The sequence below is a fragment of the Arachis ipaensis genome, chromosome B5 (assembly GCF_059453495.1).
Source record: "Arachis ipaensis isolate K30076 ecotype BB chromosome B5, ASM5945349v1, whole genome shotgun sequence".
NCBI classification, from domain to species: domain Eukaryota; kingdom Viridiplantae; phylum Streptophyta; class Magnoliopsida; order Fabales; family Fabaceae; genus Arachis; species Arachis ipaensis.
The window spans coordinates 27,395,345-27,405,068 of NC_142440.1; the positions used below are offsets into that span (position 1 = coordinate 27,395,345).

The following is a 9,724-nucleotide window of genomic DNA, read 5'->3' on the forward strand; positions in this document are numbered from 1 at the left end:
CGACCCGACCTTGAGTGGCGTTGAGCTGTTTTGAAAGGGAAAGGTCCTAATCAATAAGGCGCTAGATCTCGTCGCCTGCCTCCTTTATTTTCTTCTCAGCTTTGCCCATTTTGGCCTCTGAGGTCTCTCCTTTAGCTTTTAACTTGGCAATTTCACGCTGAGTGGTTCTACCTTCCTCGCAATGGCAGCATCTCAAAGAAGGCTCCAGTACGTCCACCTCGCTTGGGTGGCCAGGTCCTCATCTAAGAAGAAACTCTCAGTGCCTAGAAACAGTTGGAAATCAATAAAGAAGCCCCGTTGAAGTTCTTCTCCAACAAGGAGAGCACTTGACCCGGGCTAGAGCTGGATTTCCTTTTCTTGGGATTGGGAATCACGATTACCTCGGGTCCCTTAACCTGAGCATCCAAAGACTGAGCAATCCCTGCCACTTGGCCATGTTCGACCTCGCCACTAGCACTGATCCCGGAAGGTGGTCCAGATAGAGGCTGAGATTGAACGTCTAACTCGTCAGCTTGAGGGACCTCGACTTGGGGAGTGGAAGGATCAGAGTTGTGATCATTCTCAGGGAAGAAGTGGGTCATCAAACGGCTAATCGAAGTATTCCCAGCAGTTATTCCAACTACAAAAGAAAAAAAAAGTTACGAAATCGGCAATAAAGCTGGGGTTAATGCTGTTAAAACCAAAGATTGCCAATAAGACATCAGCAATTTGTTGGTTCTGCCGACCTATACCATCATAAGTGACCTTAATCATATAATTAGAGCTGTCATCAAAGCTCTAGTAGGTTGGGACACACTTTTTTCCTTTAAGGGTGAGCCAGAAGGGGTGACGATCTCGAGCCAATCTCACCTTAAACAAAGTTTTCTTAAAGTCATGGAAAGAGTCTTCGAAGAGACTGAAGATCCTCTAGTTCTGCACGGCTCGAAAAGAGAGGTATCCCTTGTTGTGTTTACCCTCCCGAGAAGGATTTGTAAGGAGGAAGAAATAGAGAAAAATCTCCATGGTGGCCTGGAGGTCCAAGTAGTCACAAAACATCTCGAAAATAGCGGATGGCGGCCCACCTATTTGGGTGGAGCTACGAAGGAGCGATCTCGCATATGTTCAAGAGAGCCATGATAAAAGGGGAGAAGGGAAGCCAAACACCCAATGAAGTGAACATGAGTTTATATACCCACATCCACTCCAGGACATCAGGAGCCTCCAGGTTAAGCTGGCAAATGCGTTCCCAGAGGCCCAGTACTAAGACCTCATAATTCGCCTCCTCGACGCCACCGCGGCACAATGCTTCCGAATCACGAATCTCTTGTAACTCCTCCGCGGTCACTTTAGAAGACGTGCTTGTGACATCAGTAGTACACCAGGCATAACGATTCATGGAGAGTCGCTGCACCATACCTACAGTGAGGGTACCACTTAAACCGTGAGGTTGGGAGAAGGTCCTAAGCCAAAAAATAAGTTATCCTACACCTAAACTAATATCATTCTGCATTAAACCATTCTAATCTAAACCTCAAGAAAAAGACACTTACGGCACCTTCTTAGAAACTATCTAACAAAGCCAGTTTTTAAACCTAAAAGCCAAAAGCAATGGATAAAATCGTGATTGCAATGCCAAAAAATGAAGCAAAATAACGTAAACAAGATTACTTACCAAAAAAATGAGTAGAAAAAGTTGCAGGAGAATACTTGATGGTACTACCGTGGCAGAGTGAATCCGGCAACAAAGAAGAAGGCAAGGAAGGAATGATAAAGTTAGTAAGCGAAATGAGGAAAACTAAGGTGGTGGTAGTTACGAAGGAGAAAAGGGAATGGAGAAAATGAAAAGGTAACCGTAACTGAGGAAGAAGAAGTGCGAAAGGCCTAGGGGCAAAATGGACTTTTCTACGTCTTTCAAATCACCCTTAAAGAGCATTAAATGCTCTGGGCACGAAAACCGAAGCGACTTCTCCCAGTAACGGTTTGGGGCAACTCACGTGCACGAAGAAAGCGCGAGAAGCGTGAGTCCCGTCGACGAGATCGTAATCAGAAGAAGACAACTACACACAAAGACACGAGTCAGGTTAATGCACCAACCGTAATTCTTACGACTTGCCACACTGGAGGCACTGTTCTGGCCTAACCTAATAAAAGTCAGAGATTCATCCGACGGTCTCATAGTCCAACGGATTCCCGATCTGCTTAAGTCAAGGTGTCCCTCGCATAACACAATTCCCTAGCAGAAGTCTGGATAGCTGGTAGAAGCTTCCAAACAAATGGGCCTAAACAGAAGAGTCAACTCGAGAACCAAAAATAAAGGAAAGGGACCTACGCTTCCCGCAGATACATCATTTTTACTTTAAGTAACCGTCTCTTTGTACAGACAGTTACTTTAACAGAATGTCCTTACAAGTGACTCGATCTGTCGACCCATCGGCAGCTCTCGGCTCCATACCTCATCTCAACTCTCGCGTTCAGGTTTCACTCCTCACGTTCAACAATTCACACTCTACGAGTCCGACGCACACCCGAACATAATTTAATAATTGACATTAATTAGCTTACATTTTCAAAATTATATTTTACGTCAATATAAAATAGCGTGATGAATAGCAAATTGCTTCTAAGTTTTATGAAAGTTAACAATCTAATTAAAATATATTAGTTGAATGTCCTAATTCAACGGTTCGAAAGTTAAAAATCTATAACAAGTTATTATTATTATTATTATTATTATTATTATTATTATTATTATTATTATTATTATTATTATTATTATTATTATTATTATTATTATTATTATTATTATTATTATTATTATTATTATTATTATTATTATTATTATTGTTGGGATTAAGTAGTATTACCATAATCCAATCAATCACGTGTCAAATAATTTGTTATTGTTATTATATTAAAATGTTAATATAATAACGTCCTTCATTAAATTTAGAGATTTGTCATTGTGATAGTGATCATAATATTGAGAGATAAATCTTTTATAATTTAATCTAAATTGTTCTTGGTCATAAGATTATTAAAAGGGACATTAATAATCCGGAAAGATCAATATATATATAATGGTATTCATTAGATGAAGATTAATAGATCTCATTTATTAAATTATATATATAGATGGTGCATATAGAAATATGACCATTGAACTAACTCACTCTGAGAATTCCTAATGGTTATAATTACCGCATATTTGTCAATAGGATATTCTCAAGATGAACATAGTAATAGAGTTTCCTTTGACCTGCGACTATCATAGTAATTAACAATGTATTTATTATACTTTGATTCCGGACACCTAATACCCTAGGGTGCTAGTTGAATAGATATTGGGTATAATTTAAATACTTGTAAAATTAATGATTAGTCAATAAGGAATCCGTCAACTCTCGGTAAAGAGTTTGAGCTCTATGATTATAATGACTGAGATGAATAAAACCTTGGCTAAGGGGATTGAATGAATGAAGAAATGAGTTTCTTAAGTCATTCACAGTTCATTATAATAATAGTAACAAGTTAGAGTTTGACAATTAAACCATACTCTAAAGGTTAACCAAGAGCTGGAAAGATGGAAGGAATTATACTTTGTTCTTCTAAGGTTCTTATTAAAAATATATATTACTTCATACTATCGGGTCGTTGAAGAGTGTTGCTAGACGCCAACTTTGATTAGTAAATTTAGTATGACTAATTTACTACCCGCTTAGTATTGAATCTATGGGGTCACACACTAACGAGTGTTCTAATCTTTGCTATAGAATTATTTAATTATTATTTTGATTTGATCAAATAAATAATTATATTAATTCAAATGGAATATTATTATATTCTTTGCTAGCACCAAGAATATAATAATATGATAATTGAGAATATTAAATGAGATTTGAGAATAATTAGTTATTTTATTTCTGAATTTGAATTATAAATTTGGATGAGATCCAAATCGATTATGTTTTAAATTGTTATGATATGATTCATAAAATTTAAAGGATTCAGATTTGAAATTTAAAGATATGATTTAAATTTGAAATGAGAATCAAATTTAAAATCAGTAACAAATTTCATACTATATATATGTATGCCAAAAGTAGAGGAAAGTGACAGATGAGAATAAAACACAAGGATTTTATTCCTTTACCTCTACACACAAACGTATGTGAGCCTAATTCTTAGAGAAGAATTTTATGGCGTGCAAAGAGTTGCAAGAGGTTTCTCAATTTAGATCAGATGTCCATTGGTCAAGGAGTTGACAGCAAAGGTTGGTCTCAGTGTGGATATGCATAGCGCCTTCGTACCATCGAAGGAGAAAGTGATTTTTACTAAAGCATCTAAAGGTATTTAGATCTGATCTATATATATTATTGGAATAAAGTTTAAGCACAAAATAAATCTTTAGGATTACCTTATTTTTCTTCCGCTGCGTGTTATGAACACATGGTAATCCTTCAATTATTATTATTATTATTATTATTATTATTATTATTATTATTATTATTATTATATAGTACGAACGGATATTTTTAGTGAAAATTAATTGTATCGACGGAAAGTACACATAAAAAATATTTATTATTAATATTTCTCATTTTACTATTTATACTAAAAGTACTTCAAATTGATAGAACCAAGAATATTATTTCATGGGTATCGAGACATTTTTTCCGGGTAATTTCATTCGAGTAGTTTCGGCTACCAAACTTGGTTTTGTCTTTTCTTATTTTTTATTAGTGTTTGCCATGATGTCTAAAAGATGTTGTTTAATTATTAAAATATATTAAATAATTAATTAATTTTAAATTAAAAAATATAAAAAATAAAAAATTTTAAATATTTTAAAATTATTATAAAAAATAATTTAAACAAAAATTAAATACCAAACAAAAAACACTATAAAATTAGCTTTTTTATTTCATGGTTTTTCGTTAGGTACTTCTCTTCTCATACGAACTTTTTTTAACTCAGACGAAATGCAGCATACATATGCATATACATATATATAACATCACATGAACGTATATTATTAAAGAGTTATGTTATCTGTACATTAAAATTAGTTATTAAAGTCAGCTATCAATATAAAATATATGCTACAATATAAATGCATATTAAAAATAAATTAAACTACATATGTATTTATATACAGATATTTTAATGATTAATTTTAATAACTGATTTTAGTGTACAAATAACATTTTTTATTATTAAAACCCCAAAGCGGTCCTAACAACCTGATTTGAATTAAGCCACACCAAATAAATTTATTCATTGAGAAGAAAAGAATATAAAATGCCAACTTGGCGTGTTAACCAGAAAATGAAGTGAAGCCACCATGCTTATAAATAGTTGGAAGGAGAATCACCCATTCATGCATCTCAAAATATAACTAATTAGTTCATAGTTATTGCTTTCTCTCATTTTCTTTTATCTCCATTAGCGTTAAAAAATGGCACCCTGTGATGAAACCCAGATATGGAACTCTTATTCAGCTTTTGATGATGAAATACCCACTGTTGATTACTCTCTCTTGTTTTCTCATGACCCTGCTCAACGATTCATGGCCCTCGAATTCCTTCGCCATGCTTGCCAAGAATTTGGCTTCTTTTATGTAAAGTACTTTCTCTTGAACTCTTCTTTTGTATCTACAAGCATTACACCATTTCTCATGCATTCTCGTTTTATCTTTTCTAAACTTATTCTGAAAACCGTTAAAATATCTTTTTTAAAAATGCTTAAAATATCTTTTTTAAAAAACGCTTTTTAATAATTAAAATTCAACTTATATAATCGATTAAACTGTGTTATTTTTATTAAAATTAGATTAAATAAATCAGTTTGACTAAAAAATTGGTAAACCAAATTTTGAACTGATCTAAATTAATATTTTTTAAATATATAAAAAATGACTATAAAAATAGAGAACCAAATTAAAGATGAAGTTAACTCTAGTCAATTAGTTGAAAAATAGATCTTTTATAAATAAAAAAAGAAAAAAAAACTTTCCACTATCTTAATTTTTTAAATTTTAAAATAAAAAAGAAAAAAGAATTAGCTTAGTTAGTTTATATTGTAATTGATTTTCTAGACTTTTTCATAATCACTACAGAAAATTATATTTTAAAGTATAGTATATTTGAGATATAATCATTCATATACTTATTTAAAATTTTTATAATCTAAAAATTTAGATTTTCATCCTTGTTAATCAAAAAAAAAATCTATGTAAAAAAATATACCAGAAATATAATTACTAATATATCTTTACTCTTTTGTTTAAACTTAAAAAAAAAAAGTAATTTCATATTTTATTAGAATTAATTTTACACTACTAATTGGTGAGTTGAAATTAACGTGGGTGGACAATACTTTCTTTGTTATCAAATAATTACCTATTTTTAAATTTTTATTTTTTAACAAATTATTAATCGTTCATTTAGGAGTCTGAGTAACATCAAATATTTTTCTATTGCCGTTATTTATTGTGCTTTTATTCTATTTTTAAGAATTATATTATTGTAAATTACTTTTATAGATGTTTTACTATTTTAATATCTCAATCATTTTCCTTAATGTGGGAGGGAGTACTGATTAATGTAATTTCCTTTATATAAAAAATTACCATATGCATGCAGCTAGTAAATCATACAATCCCAGACGCGGTTTTCGAGGGCATTTTGAAGGGAATATCTAATTACTTTGATCCAACAACTTTAAATGAAAGAAAGATCTACAGAAAAAAAGGGGCATTAGATACAATCCGATGGGACCAAAACTCCTCTTCCGGTGAAAACAGGGAATATCTCAAGTTGTTTGCGCACCCCAAATTCCATGCTCCGGCCAAGGCATCAGCTTTTAGGTGTGTACATGAACCAAGTTAAACACATTTACTTACGATAAATATAGTTTCCATTTTGTTAAAAGAATTTTGATTGGTTTACACTACAATATTTTTTAATTAGCCTTTTAAACACTGTGACTATAGATATAAAAAACTGTAACCTTTGATTTTTAGTAATGCTTTTTTAGTAAGATCAATCACAGTTTTCACTGTGATTAATACCTCTGTGGCTATAACTCAATGGTAACGGAATTTTAAAAAAAGTCATGATCATTTCTTTAAAAACTAAAAAACATGACTATAGATCAAATATCACGTTTTACAACCGTAATTTTAGTATTTTTATAGTCACAATTTTAACTATGATTTTAACCCTCCTATAATCATGTTATTTGTATAGGACTAAATAATCACAAGGTAAAAGTATTAACAATACATTAAAATTAATCCACTCTTTCATTTTTTGATAAGTAATATTATACTTCATGTATATTTAATTTGAGTTTTCTATTTTGTTTATCAGCAAAATTATAGAAGAATACTCCAAAGAAATGAGAAAAGTAGTGGACGGATTAGCAAAGGCTGTTTCTAAAACCTTAGGGTTTGAAGAACACTACATAGAAAAGGCATTCAACTTGAAGTCAGGGTTTGATGTGATGGCCATGAATCTTTATCCACCAAATTCAACATCAAAGGGGCCTGTTGGTCTTCCTGAACACACTGACCCTGGATTTGTTATCACACTCATCCAAGATGTAAATGGTGGTCTCCAAATCCTGTCACATAAAGGAAAATGGATTAACTCTTATATTCCACATCATGGTATCCTCATTCAGCTTGGTGATCATCTTGAGGTACGCTATTAATCAATTCCATTTAATTTCTATCTAGATTATATGAGCGAGATCGATCTACCGAGTGTATAGATTTACACTGTCAAATAACTTTTTATACATATTTAAATTAATTTTTAAAATATTTTAGATTGGATATTTAATTTTTATTTTTTATTCGACAAAAATAACTAATTTATTATTGACAAAAATAATTCTAAAAAATTTTTAAAAATAAAAATTTATTAAAAACTAAAATATTCATCTAAAATTCTTTAATTTAAAGATTAATTTAGACATTTACTCTTTTATATATTGATAATTTCATCCATTAAATTGTTGAATCATATTATAAGATCTTGATAATTATGTTCATCTAATTTTAAATGCATAATATATGTCAGCATAAAGTGGTGGCATTATAAAATATCAAATTGATTTCAAATTCTATGAAGTTTCGGTTAAGTATCAACTAAGCGTTAGTTTTCTTGAACTTTTTTTTTTTTTCAAACATTATAAATGTGACTCAGTATTTTCTTCACAGTTAACAACGTCAATAATTAAGCAGAAGTGATGAGATATACAATAAATATTGTATTTAATAAACTCTACTTTTTTTTTTTTAAATATACACGTGAAAAATTTTAAAAGAAATTGTTGTGGATTAATAATTTTTAGTATCTTTTATTATTATTTAATTAACATAAATACTAAATTATTAACAAATAAATTTTACTAATTTATGTATACAAAATTTTTGTAAATATAAATATAAATTATTGTTAGTTAAATATTGACAAAAAAATAATAATATTTACCAATCATGTAACATTATTTAAATTTTATTATATATAAAACATCATTCAAATTTTACTCACTAGTTATTTCAACAATTGTTTTCTACCTTATATATTTAACTCTTTTTTCTTTTCAACCATAAATTGTAGATATTGACGAATGGGAAGTACAAGAGTCATATCCATCGAGTAATTGTTGACAACAACAAGGTTAAGAGGATCTCCGTGGTGAGCCTTCATGGACCATCCTTGGACAAAGTCATTAGCCCAGGGATAGAGTTTGTTGATGATGAACACCCAAAGGAATACCATGGCACCACCTACAAGGCTTCATTGGAAGCCAATGGATGTCATCTCATAGATGTGCAATCATCACTTCAAGATCTGAGAATACTGAAACCCTAGACTATCTTATTTGCCATATTTGATATCAAATAACCGAATGAAAAAAGATCATTCAAGTCTACGACTTTTGTAAAATGCAAAAAGTCTCAAATTAGTGCATGAGTAAAAAGTACTTCTATTATCAACACTTCTTGCCAAGTATCTTATAATTCTCTTCATACAATTCCAAGAGAATTCAAAGGTGTGTGCATAAAAAGAAAGCTTCAATTCCTAAAATGAAGCTAAACTCACCCAAATTTTTGAGTGAGAGAATACTATTAACCTCACTGATGGTTGATTGAATTAATTTCACCATTGGGATGTCTTTTAATGGCAAAAACCCAATGATAGCCGATAATCTTAGAGTTTGGTAGAGGAGTTATAATGGACCATGTGTTAGTTTTATGAAGAGCTTGAATCTCCTCAAGCATTTCCTTGTACCAATGAGGAGAGGCAATAGGTCAACTATGAGATGATGTGGCTCTATGAGGTGAAATTAGGCCAGCAGTTGGATTAGGAGATGCAGGCTCGTTATCTAGTCTGTACAGGCAAAGAAACTGAACTTTGTTGTTTTGTAATCGTGTCACTAGTAGAATAGGTGAATTAGAAGAGATATGTGAAGAATTATTATTATTGGGATTTATAGAATCGCCTCAATGGATATGTAATAACAATGTGTGGAAATTGTGGTTTCACATAAGCAGGAGTAGAAGAATCAAATAAATCATGATTTATAAAATTTGTCTCATTAAATAATACATGCCTAGTAATCAAAATTTTACCTTCCTTATTTAAACATTTATATCCCTTATGATTGAGAACATCACCAAGAAAAACTGATATTTGAGAGTTATATGCAAATTTTTGTGAATTATAAGATCACT

General features: G+C 31.2%; 1 protein-coding gene across 1 annotated transcript; it reads left to right on the forward strand.

The window, feature by feature from the left end:
* Nucleotides 1–5,387: 5,387 nt before the first annotated feature.
* On the forward strand, nucleotides 5,388–8,861 carry LOC107640410 (2-oxoglutarate-dependent dioxygenase 19-like). The gene is made up of 4 exons (XM_016343931.3): nucleotides 5,388–5,596; nucleotides 6,621–6,844; nucleotides 7,350–7,680; nucleotides 8,607–8,861. The coding sequence occupies exons 1-4, from the start codon at nucleotides 5,435–5,437 to the stop codon at nucleotides 8,859–8,861; spliced, it is 972 nt and encodes a 323-aa protein (XP_016199417.1). The 5' UTR covers nucleotides 5,388–5,434.
* The last annotated feature ends 863 nt before the right edge of the window (nucleotides 8,862–9,724 follow it).

Excerpts from the sequence above, each read along its gene's own strand:
- LOC107640410 (XM_016343931.3), top strand. The coding sequence starts at position 5,435 with ATGGCACCCTGTGATGAAACCCAGATATGGAACTCTTATTCAGCTTTT. Across the intron at positions 5,597-6,620 it reads AAGAATTTGGCTTCTTTTAT|CTAGTAAATCATACAATCCC; the intron begins GTAAAGTACTTT and ends ATATGCATGCAG. Across the intron at positions 7,681-8,606 it reads AGCTTGGTGATCATCTTGAG|ATATTGACGAATGGGAAGTA; the intron begins GTACGCTATTAA and ends CATAAATTGTAG.